At 36.6% G+C, this 12,888-nt stretch overlaps 1 protein-coding gene across 1 annotated transcript; it reads right to left on the minus strand.

Annotated features, from left to right (window-relative positions):
* Positions 1-6,020: 6,020 nt before the first annotated feature.
* On the minus strand, positions 6,021-9,391 carry foxa1 (forkhead box A1). The gene is made up of 2 exons (XM_048975605.1): positions 9,187-9,391; positions 6,021-8,081 (listed from the first exon to the last, which is right to left on the minus strand). The coding sequence occupies exons 1-2, from the start codon at positions 9,256-9,258 to the stop codon at positions 6,840-6,842; spliced, it is 1,314 nt and encodes a 437-aa protein (XP_048831562.1). The 5' UTR covers positions 9,259-9,391; the 3' UTR covers positions 6,021-6,839.
* Between the last annotated feature and the right edge of the window lie 3,497 nt (positions 9,392-12,888).

Consider the following 12,888-nt stretch of genomic DNA (forward strand, 5'->3'; position numbering starts at 1 on the left):
AAAACAACTCTTTTCCACCACTCATTAGTACCGTGAAATCATGTGATTCCTTCTCTTGAATAGTGAAACTGTTTTCGTAAAGTGTATTTATTTACTTCAGCATGTTATGAAATGCTAGTTTGTTGGATGTACCCTTTGTGCTCAGTAAACAGACATAGCCTATGAGACATGGCTTAAACACTGCATTTCATTCGTTGGGTAGAGGCAGTGGAGTTTTGATGTCATTTCTCCTTTTTAAAATTACCCTTCCATCCGATCAGATGAATTGTCAGGTTTCTTAGAAACGGGGGTTACGGGAAGGTTCAGCGAAACGTGTCATCTGCCGCATCTCGCCAGTAATGTATTGTCGTCAGACAGACACACGGTTTGATATACGGTTGATTTTGGCTGCAAAATAAGTCATGTCCGTAAATCTACTCAAAGACGTGTAACGCGGAGGTACAATACTCGTATGACACAAATATCGATTACAAAAAAAAAAGAAAAACCTTCAAAATGTCCAGGCATTCCTTTGGGCTCACCTACATTACACATATAATCAAGTAATATGACGGAACTAAACTCATTTTACTGTTTTAATCATTAAATTAGTTTTTATATTCTCCTAAAGGAAAAGGCTACATCGCATAAAGTAAATAACCAGAGTAATTCAAATATTTTGGTACACGTAATCCCAAATGTGAAGGTGATCCTTTATATAAATATATAATAATAATAATAATAATTATTATTATTATTATTATTGTTGTTGTTGTTGTTGTTGTTGTTGTTCTGTTTGTTTGCTTGTTGGTAATTGCTTTATATCTGTGAATGACACCCTTACATTTCTTCGGATATATTTCTTTTTTTCAAACCGAAATACATATAAATACTATAGTCCGATACCTAATTATGAATGATATAGATAACGTGTTAAGTGAGTATTTTGCGGGTCTGTTTATCCGTTCTCTTAGTCTTGGTATTTCTCGGTATTTTCACACATTACCGTAGATACCGCCCACTCCTTGCCACTCTGCATGCTGATAATTTATAAACAAAAGAAGGACAAAAGAGATAAGTCGACCTTTACTGAGGGCTATAGGACAAACAATTATTTTCGCATCGTTTACAGTTTCCTACTCTGGTATCAATGAGCTGACCCTCAAGTGTTCCTCTTCGTCCTTCATCGGAACAAGGCAGTTTTGCGATGTGTATGCCAGGAGATGATCGATTATGTACTCAGAAAATGGTGGGTGCACAGTCGCACTCAAGATGCAGTGTATAGAAAGGGGAGCTGCCAAGGCGGGACCCGCTGCTGAGTTTCCCTCCCCTTCAATAGAGCTCGAGACTATTACAAGCTTGTCGATTCCACCTCCATTCGTAACCGTGGTGATCGCACAACCTGGGTGTCCTTCTCCCTGTTAAACCCACAAGAGTCCTCCCACTGTAGCTTTCTGTGGTAATCCTACTTGTTCCACATAACAACATTATCTGGGCTACTTCACCAAAGTGAAAGTTTGAAGCGCTATTTCATAGAAAAATTTAATCAATAACTAGCATTACTTTTACTATAGCAGGCCTATTAATTACATTATTTTAACTTCAACAGATCCGTATTCAGTCACTTGTAGCCTATTATCTGTGAGTAATTCTTAATCATTTTAAAAATTGATTCATTTATATTCTAATTAGAAAGAGATGCCAAAATATGTTCAGATTTAATTTTCGATGTGCCTAGCACTCTTTGTGCAGCATATTTTGACCAGATCTTTTGCTCCGCATCAGTGTAGAGGATTGTGCCCCATGCTCACGCCAGCATCAAAAGGAGGGGAATCCCGATTAACCGTTATGAAAACCGATCGCATGATGACAGGACTACAAACAACTTTTTATGGGCTTTAATTAAAAACGTGTTCCGGCAGCCCGACCCTGAATGGCCTTCTAAGAAAAGCGTGACTGATCCTGTTGCTATAACGACACCAAATCTTTCAAGCCTTTTCTTCTTTAATGCACTCCATCAATCCATCCATGTATTCACTACGCACATTTTACTCTACTATCAACATAGCTTTGTAGCAAACAATCCACGCTTAAATGCACATCACACATCAACTTAGAAAGCAACATTTGTTTTCTTATATTTACCAAAACCAACTTTTCTGATATTTTATTTTATGATGAACAGCTATAGAAATACTGATTATTTGAATGATTTATCAGTTTTTTTAGGGAAAGGCTTACATTTTTTTTCATGATATCAAGGATTCCTAAGAAAACTAACGTCGTTTGAAATCTGAAAACGCTCAGGCTGAGAAAGTTATCTTTGCTAGATACAGCTCGACAATTAATTCAGTTGTCCGAACACTTCATAAAAACCCAAATTTGGATTTAATATTTGATCAGTTAATATATCTTAAATGGTTTTTTATTAAAAATATTTTAGTGTTTATGTGACGGCCAATACGGTTTACGCTTATTGCTCCAATAAAGTCTTACTTTGTTTTTAAATATTTGACTCCTTTTATAAATCCGTTACGTCATAAACTATATGCCAAAATATCTTTTTATACCCTTACCGGCAATAATTTGGCTTAATATTTATTGCTGCTACATTGGACACAGAAACCACAGAAAGTTTTTATGACAGTTATTTTATTTATTTCTCTTATTTCTGCTCTATGCAAGACAAATGGATTAATGAAGACACAAAACATGGGACGCGAGCAGGCGAGCCCGGGACCACCAACCTCACTTAGCCGATGCATATTAGGAGGGCAATAAGCCCTAATAAACTTCTTCAGTATAATTTTTAATGGAAAACCAGCTGCTTCTAAAGCTGATTTCGGATAGAGATCTCTCCCTCTTCTCCTTCAGCCTTTGAAAGCCCCTTTCTTTCGCCTGTGATTCTGAAGGGGTATTGCTTTGCTCTTTTCGTTGGCCAAGCACAATTGTGTTATTGGAGATAATTAATTCAATCCCCATCAAAAGGTATTAGAAGCGCCTTGGCCCTGTAGTAGCTTTCTAAACTAAGAATAAAAAAGACAGAGAAGAAAAGTCCACGGGTAGCCTCGCTGATGGCTGCTTTTGAAGTAAAAGGGGTTGCGCATTGTCGTCGAAATTTTTGTCCATAAGGCTGAAGAAAGCACCACGGCTTTTGATGGGAAGACGAGAAATGCCGCATAGGTTGGAAAACAAGGCGCTGCTGAAGTCTCGCTTCTGGACACTGCCCGCTGATAACATATGTCACCCATTAATACAGGCTGCTCGACCTCAATGGATATATTTAATATGCAGGGAACAAGCCGTCCTATTGAATGTCTCGTGGAAGTGCAATAATTAATATGATAATTATTAAAGAATAATTTTAATTATTACCAATCGCATGCACGTCCGTCAAAATAACCCTGTTTCATGATAGTATCTCCATTGATCAAGATGTCAAAATGAGTAGTTTTCGACAGTAGTCTCAAATTGTTCGTTCAGTATGTACGGACAATACTTTTAATGTAAAAATTGAGCGTACTAGTCTACATCAGACTATAAAGTATGCAAACGTATGTCACATTTAAAGCAGAAAAAAATGTTTTAGCGATGTGAGCAATTTTATTTTTTTTTTTAAAAAAAGGGTGTTTTCTCAAAAATGACTCCTGTTAATTTTGCGCGGTTAGGAAATCATTAGCGCAATGGACAAGAGAAACGCCGGACCAGTTTCCTTTATGTTTCTTGCCCTTGCAGTTTCACTTTGATGGTAGCGGCACTTTTCCCAGGTCGCTACAAAGTTTGTTTTACCAGCAGGGCTAACTGTGAACACGAATTGTCTAAAGTTCAGAGATTTCACATGCAAACAACTGTTCCGTTTACAGGAAATGCAGAATTTCATTGGAAACCTTGGTTGTACTTAAACTTTTACCGATGCTTATAATTTAAAGTGATATGAATTTTCATATTCTATTCATACTCGGATGGGTCAAAAAGTCAACACGTGAAACTAAGGAAATGCAATGTTTCGATTGAGCTTACGTAATGTCCCAAGTAAACTCTACGAGCCACGAAATAATTATACGCGCATATATATTCATACACTCAGCATTAATATTATTAAGTCTTTTTTGTCATAGTGAGGTTGTCTGTGTGGAACCTCTGTTTCACATTGCTCTTGTAACATCTAAAACAGCTTTATCGGGGTGATTTCAAATTGATCCCTGCGAAAATTGTATATTGAACGTTACCTGTCATTCTAAACTGGAAAGTAAAGTTTCCTTCTAAATCATTAATAAAGCAATTTACAAAGAACTCGAATCTAATTCATCAACATTATGAAACATTAGCATTTTATTAAAAGTACATTCTGTCCATATGATGGAAATTAAGTTAACCCTATTTACATTTCGTTATTTTCCTTTATCGAAACAGATTTTATACGTAAACATATATTTCAGTACTTTATGATTTCCAAGTCTCAATCAATGGGTAAAATTTTTTATCTCTAAGAAGTCTGGTGCCGGAAAATTACTTAGTAATTAACAAGAGCGGAAATGTCACTAATTTTCAATTATTCCCGCACCAAGCATCGTAATATATTTTGAAATATTTAAATTGATGTTTCATTAAATAATAAAATATTAAAGCGATCAGCAAGATCGAAATTGAATTTTTAAAGCCTCATTCTTTCTGCAATATCGAAGATTTTTGTGTTGGGTTTAGTAAAAACTGGGTAACCTGACTGCGAGAAAACTTGTTATAACGTCATTGTCCCAGTAAAGCAAGATGTAAAGAATGACATAAAGGTCCTATCTGTGTGAAAATATCTGTAATGAGTTTGATAAATAACTATCAATTAATAAAACATAACATTCAACGCTGAAATATTTGTAATAAAATGCGTATATAATGGTGTTTTATGCACACATATAATTTTTAAAATACAAAATATGAATGACGTAGACAATAAAATCATAGACTGTCTATATAAATTGAATGCCGATGCAAGGAATTACGCAGGTGTAATTAAACAGTCCGCGAAATAATTAGCTATAATTGTATTATTCAACGATATACAAAAATAACAAACAATAATAAAATATTTCAATTTTTTTTTCTTTTAGTTACTACACAGCTCATAAACAAATATATTAAATTATAGCAACTGCTATCGGTTTGAAAATGGTTCTATAACAGGCTTCGGTTGGCAAATTATATTTCTAATTTCAGCGGCTTTAAAATGTCCACAAGTTTAATAAAAAGCTGTAACCGTTAAATATGCGAATATTAGAAATACAAAATAAATTTTAACACATTCTACATTGGAATGTCAAGCTTTTTTTATTCCATGAGATTTGACTGGTGTGTCGAACTCAATTGAATTCTCCATTTTATTTGCGCATCGGGGGGCAATTACATGATAATTAAACGAATTTCACGGTTACTCAGCCAAAATGTGTGCCGACAAAATACCATGATCAAAGTAAAATCTGTTCAGGTTCAGGAGCCCTTCGTGTAGGTTACAATTGACAAAAAGATTATTTGGCCTTTCTATGATATTGTTGATATATCCGTTTCAATGGGCATGCCCACACGCATGTATTTCTCTAGCAACGTGCAGAAACGCTGCTTAAATTCCGCGTTTTTGTTAAAAATTTGCACTCTTTATGTTCATTTCCCGGTCCTGTCATAGATTAAACGAATAAGCGGTTGATTTGAGTGTTAATCACCTAATAAAACAAGGACAGAAAGACAAAAAAGCGGAGGAAGCGTTAAGGGAGAGCGCCGAGGAACGGAACAAGGAAATCCCTTTAAAGAGTCAAAGGCTTTCTCCTCGAAATATTTACTAAGATTCTGAAAAACACTTAAAATCCGAAAATATAAAGGTTAAAGAAAGTTAAAGAGATAAAAATTAGGCTGTCGAATCATACCATATATAACGACTGATGTATATTTATAGATCGGCTAATATATAAACAAGCAATTTTATATAAATATATATATAATGTTTATATATAAACAATCATTTTTATATAAACAAACAACAGATCAAAATAGAATTGTAATACAAATACATGCGCACTGCATCATTTATTAATTCAGTTGTGAGTTGAACAAATAATGTAAGATTTCTGTATACGTCATTGTTTCGGATTCGAATGGAATTATTTCTAGAAATTACAAAAAGTAAATCAAGATACTTTTGATTTTTTATTTGAAAATTACCAAGAAATAAATTATGCAACCCAAATGGCACGAGAGTAAACAGGAAAAGATAACAGATAAGCAGTTGAATATCTCTCAATGCACTTCACTTAAAATATCACAGAAGACTTGGAAATTGCTTCACAAAGAAATGCGTTTTTATTTATAATAATGCATTTCACTGCGGATGAACGTTTTATATATACAAAATTGTTTAAATGTGTATGTCAAAACTAAGCAAATAAAACCAAAGCAATGAGTAAAATGACAACATCTATAAACGGAACATCTGGTCGCAGAGGATTTGATTGTTTTTTTTGTCTTTTCTTTTTACATTTTTACCTGTATTACAGTTGACAGTCCACAAAACCTTAGTGACCTTCATTCATGCGCACTGTAACATATCGGAAAGATTCGTGGTGGCGACTACAGGTTCGGGGGAATACAACATTTTTATACAAGATCGAATTTGTTTTAATTAAATACACTACCAAAACACTTGCAATGATTTCCAGCTGGGATATACAGTCATTCAAATGGCACACTTTACAGTATATTTTATTTTATACATTAGCATTCTTATACATTAAGGTAACAGTCTTTATGCACCAAGTGCATGCAAAATAAAATTACTTTCTGCTGTCTTCCTTCAGTACGGTAGAAGTAACAGGAAACTAAGATGTGTTAAGAACAGGTCTCGAATACACACCTTGATAGTAAGAAGCTTCTATTGCAGAAGGGTCCATGGAGGCTCTTCCCGCCATTGTGGCACTGCCGAGCGGCAGACTGGAAGAAATACCTGACCCGTAGGAGTACTGCAAAGCCTGCTCGTACGCCTTCAAGTCCAGTTTATGCTGCTGCTCTGAAGAAGACATTAAATTATTGATGGAAAACGGATGATTGAAAGAATAATGTGGGTCTCCTTTAAGGTGCAGCTGGGATTCGTGAGACATCGAGTGCGGTGGCAAGGATATGGAGGACAAGACAGTGGCCGAACTGGGCACTGGGTGCACTGACGGGCCGCTGTTCTTTAGTTCAGAAACTGTGGTGCCGCTCGAGTGGTCCAAACTATGTGGACTAGATGACTGGTTTGAACTGGAGATGGAGCTGGAGTCCATATGTCCACCCTTATTGTTTGCACTGTCAGAAGGCGAACCCGAACCGTTGGACTGATCTTTCCTGCCATCTGATCCTTTGCTCGTAGTCAACTTTTTCTCGCACTTAAAGCGCTTCTGCCTGCGGAGGTAGCAGCCATTCTCAAACATATTTCCAGAATCTGGGTGCAGGGCCCAATACGAGCCTTTTCCTGGTTTATCGGGCGACCGGGAAACTTTGACGAAACAATCGTTGAACGACAGCGAATGCCGTATGGAGTTTTGCCACCTCTGTTGATTCTGCCGATAATAGGGAAACAAGTCCATTATCCACTGGTATATCTCACTAAGTGTGAGCATCTTGCTCGGCGATTGTTGGATGGCCATGGTTATTAGAGATATGTACGAATAGGGCGGCTTTGCATGTGGGTAACTTCTTCTAAAAGTCTTAGTGTCCCGCACCCGGTTCAGACTGGGCTGCCCGTACGCCATTGAACTCATGGTCGGACTCATGCTGGAGTAAGGGGTCAGCGCGTTCATGGAAGCCTGCTGAGCGGACATGGCGTTCATGTTCGTGGGGCTGAGAGCGGCGCCCATCGCCGATACGCCGCTAGTCATCCCATTGATCGCGCTCGTCGCACTCGGGGGCATCCCTGTCATTGTCCCGGGGCTAAGTGTGGCACCCAGACTTGGATTGGCATAGGACATATTGAAAGAACTGGGTGTCATATTTCCGCTGGTAGACATACCCATGTAACCGTTCATGCTATTCATAGAGCCCAGTCCTGTATTCATACCACTGTTCGGTACAGATGAGTACACCTAAAAGAAAAGAAAAGAAACAATATTCACACATTTAAATACCCATGAAAACATTTGAATGCTGGTCTTAAATAAACGTTTCTATCTTAACAATTGACCCTATTAATTTACACACAATAACTTCTGCGCGTTAATTCTTTGAAATTGTTCTTAAATGGATTAGGTTCTCCGTAGCATTCAATGCAAATGTGTTGACAATGAGGAGCGATAGTTTTACTTAAAGACGTCTCGTGTTTGTTAAGATGAGAACAGAAAGATAAAACTCAGGAAAAACAAAAGTGACGATTATTCTATCGAATGACCCATTTTTAAAATAATGCAAGTGGGTCAGATTGCACTCTTCAGCTGAAAATTAAATTAGCACAATGCAGTAAGGCAAATGAAAATGTTTTAATTTAAACGAAATAAATAGTAAATCGACAGTAAATACTTAACTAATAGTAAAAACTAAACAGTGATATATTCCACCCGTGCCGGTGTTTTGGCCGTGTTTCACAACCTTAAACATAATAGGAGATATAAAACGTATATATTTAAGCATATTTATTTTCACGTGATTAACATTTTAAAAAACTGAAGCGAATGTCTGACTGGTTTCGTTGGATAAACATTAGCATTTTAAATGCGAAATTTAAACGAGAAAATCTCAACAATCTCTGAAAGACAAAACAAGAATTTCAGTTTCACCACCGCGGGTCTGGACAATAAAATGGCTATTATAAGGAGCTTGATAAAGAAATATTTTTGCAACTGAAAGTTTCATTTTTACTGTTGACTCAAACAGGATAAGTTTTGAGATTCTGTTAAGGATCCGCAAGGCAGGCTGCGGTAGACTATACACGTTCACTGCTGCCACCCGGCGGGATCGCAGTTCTTGAACTGTGCGAAGAATGATCCTGAAACTAAAGCCGCATAAGAATGTGTTCCCCGAAACAGTCAACCAAATATTTTTGCGGAATAGTGCTCAACCTTTTTACCATCAAACCACTTAAGGACATAAACTGTTCGCATCGTATATATTCAGTTCACTTACAATTCTAGCCGCTCAGTGAAATCAAACAAGCAAATAAATAAAACGCAAATATAAATGAATGTAGAAACATACCTCTTGCGCGTCACTGTAATAGCTGCTCCAGTCTGGCGTCTCTTGTCCTTCCATCTTCACAGTACCCAACATTTCGGTGAAAACTGCAAATTGTTAGCATTCAATCTCAACACCAAAGTTTTAGGAGAAGCGATTCCTAAAAAGTGGTTGACCGACACCAGGCGCAGCAGCACTGCGACTAGAGGTGTAGAGGAAAGTGAGGAAGTGTTGTATGTGGTGTGAGTTAGAGTTTAGCTTCCTCCGTCGTTTGTTACGTCGCAGCGGTACGGCCCACTTTTTTCATTCGCTTAGGTCCCATGCTTTTTTTCCGCGAAGAAACACCTTCATCACGAGTGCACCTGCAACTTACAGTACGCCGCTCAATGTCACGACGAGGGGACGTGGAAGTATTACATATCAACTATAACCAAAGCGACTTTTGTGATGATTGCTTTCTTCAATAATTGTGGACAATAAACAGTGGACATGGGAGTGTGTGTGTGTGTGTGTGTGTGTGTGTGTGGGGGGGGGGGGGGGGGGGGGGGGGGGGGTAGACACACGGGCATCTGGGTATCATTTACCATGGATGTAGCTTCACATATATATATATGAAAAGTAGATAAAGGCGCAGGCTATAACTTCAATTAACTGCCTTGTAATTAAAATGAAGGCAAAATTTTCTTTATAATTCTTTGTAATGTTTTCCAACCTCACTATCTATCATGGTGTTGATTTATTTTCTATTATTTCTGATTATTATGATTGCTTTTATGCCATAATAGAGGGAGCATTTTAAATACATTCAGGGAAGCGATATTTCTTGAGTTGCTTATTGAAGTTATTACGCAGAAATATGAACAGCCTAATCTCGCAACAGCCTACATATCAAATACTGACGAATACGTTTGAATGATATATAGATAAATCCTTTAAAAACTGAAATGGAATTTAGTTTAGAGTACATAAATCAATAACAACTCATCCGTATTACGATGCTGTATTCTATATTTTCAGTAACTAAATAATAAACAAAAAATTATAGAATTAATAAATGTGAAAATACTCTAAGAAAAATAAATAATAGTTTCATCACATGTTGTGTGTATATGTTTTTACAGCATAAGGAATCGCAAGATAATTAAAAAAAATAGTTTTACACTGGTATCTTGTACGATTTCAAAAATACTTACAATAGCGCCTCCCAGGGCTACTGCCTCGTATTAGGCATTAATGCGACTTAAAATATATGGAATGCTCTTAAGACATTTTTAAGAACTCTTTTTGAGAGCCCTTCTCCCCCCTTTTGAACTAATGCACATTTAGTAGTGAATATTCAAGATGTCCTTTTAACTAAAACAACAAAACAGTAAGTTACGCCAAAACAGCTTCCTCACATAAATAATTACAAAACCTCAATTCAAATCTGAAAATAATAACTGCAAAATATTGATAAAGAACATTCCCAGTTTGCTAGTAGGCCTACATTTAAAACATTTTAAAAAAATCATGAATACCTTCGAATACATGATAATTTACGGATGAATAAGTATTATTCGTTATTATACGCTATTATAGTATTTGATATTATTTGTCATCTCCATAATATTTATTTATACTTTTAAAAGATATTTCATGTTTCCCGAAGTCCTGGGACAAGGTTTTTTGCGGCTTCACAAACTGAAGTCTCGCGGCAGCTTCAAGTTAGCGACCTTCGCGCTTCTCTCTCACGCCTGCGGCTCGCTGTTAAAACACAGAGCACGGTGTCACCTTCTACTGTTAATCAATTTATGACCGAATAACACGGGTAATTATCACCCTACATAGGATTATCCCAGAGTGATTTCAAACAGCATTAGCGAAAGCTAATCGATTTGCACAGAGCAGATTAAATTGCCACTATGCGAGAATGCGCTTCTGAAGTACAAGGCGGTTTAAAATGTGTAGGGTTTTCATTATTTTCATTTGACCAAGACGATCATGTTTTAGTCAGCACATTCGTATTACGACGCAAAGACGTCTTTTGTGGTGATGTACAGTGATTTCACTTGCAATGAGGTCATAATGCACGTGTAAAATTCATACATTCATCCGCTTCCAAACGGATGTTCAAGACCTTTAGGGTGCATATCTACACATACAAATGTCTAAAAAAAAGAACAGTATTTCATTTTACGCCTAACATCACCTTTGATTAAGGTTATAATTTAAAATGCAAGACCATGTTTTGACTTCAGCACTGTCATGTAAAAATCAACCTTTCACAGTTCATATTAGGCTACTCTGATTACACGACGAGTCAGGATGAATGGTCCACATGTATACAGCACTCCACAGGCAAGGTTTGACACGACTTTTAATGTGGTGTGTGAGGTTTTGTCTAGAACATTCCCAACACATTCCAGATACATTCAGATCATTAGTAGCTACCAAATAAAATGTAATTTCCGAAGTAGCGTACATAATGTATGCGTATTATAACAAAATGAAAACTTATAAACATTACTATTATAAAGATATCATAAACAACGTACGAATTATGTGGCAAATGCAAAAATTACGAATAGGCTAGAAGTAAATCAAATAAACACTTCGCCATAATTTAAAAATCAATTTTGTAAGAAATATATAGAAAAATGCGCAACGTACTCATTGGAGGCTGTTATTTTTACACAAAAACTTCTCTGCCTTTATACTTTTCGAAGATAACAATTAATATTATTTCTTCTATCAGATAATCTGGCCCTTTAATTTAGGCTTGGGCTAACTATAAAAACTCTGGTTATATTTTGTGACGTCACGATAGTATGTTGAGTATAGTAGGATAATACTAATTGAAGCGTCAATCCGTTTTCCACAGTTTCGTAAGATATATATATAGGCTATATTTTACACCACATATGCACAACGATTCTTTCATTATACAGCAAATTATGCATTTAAGCACAATCTGAGGTGCAATCTGTGTGTATATTTTTCAACTGATGAAAAAGCAGTAGTTTAGTCTCCTAGATATATTATTTTGAAAGAAATGTACAGCCAGAATGGTCTGCAATAATCTGCATGCAAATTCGTTTTAACATATACCGCTAATTTTTGGATATTCCGGTCGTTTCAGCAATATTGTGCTTGAGGCATTTTATAGAATTCCCTGGGTACATTTTCAGTACCTCGGACAGGGAATCGTTCAAGGCCTATATCTGATATTGCTTTGTATGGCTGTTTATTGTTTGACATTACCATCACAAACGCCTGTGCTTGACTCCTGTTACTTGACGCGACTACAGACCTATTTACTTTTTTACTTATCTGATCCAATCTATTGTGGCCATTCCTTAATGCATTGGTCGGCTCAGAAACTTCATTCGTTATTATCGCTCTGTTGAAAATCGTCATGATCGCCAATATAATGAAGCACACATCGTATTCGCAACACGCGTGCTTCTCTCCGTCTGTGCATGCATAGGTAATTTAAAACACATCAACATTAACGCGGGCTTCTTGTTTTTTCCTTGCTTTTCGGTGTACTAGGATTCACTCAGTCAAAGAATGTTAACCTTTCCACGTGGTTCCGAGCAGTTGACTGGTTGCTAGGAGACCTTCGGCATTTACTAGCCCTCAGTGATTTCAAAGCCCTGAAGAGGACAAGCAAATTGAAAACTTAAGATCAGACAGCGAAATCTCACAAAGGCGTCTGTATTTGAGCATGTAAATGAAATATAAACA

Source organism: Brienomyrus brachyistius, chromosome 14 (assembly GCF_023856365.1).
Source record: "Brienomyrus brachyistius isolate T26 chromosome 14, BBRACH_0.4, whole genome shotgun sequence".
NCBI classification, from domain to species: Eukaryota; Metazoa; Chordata; class Actinopteri; order Osteoglossiformes; family Mormyridae; genus Brienomyrus; species Brienomyrus brachyistius.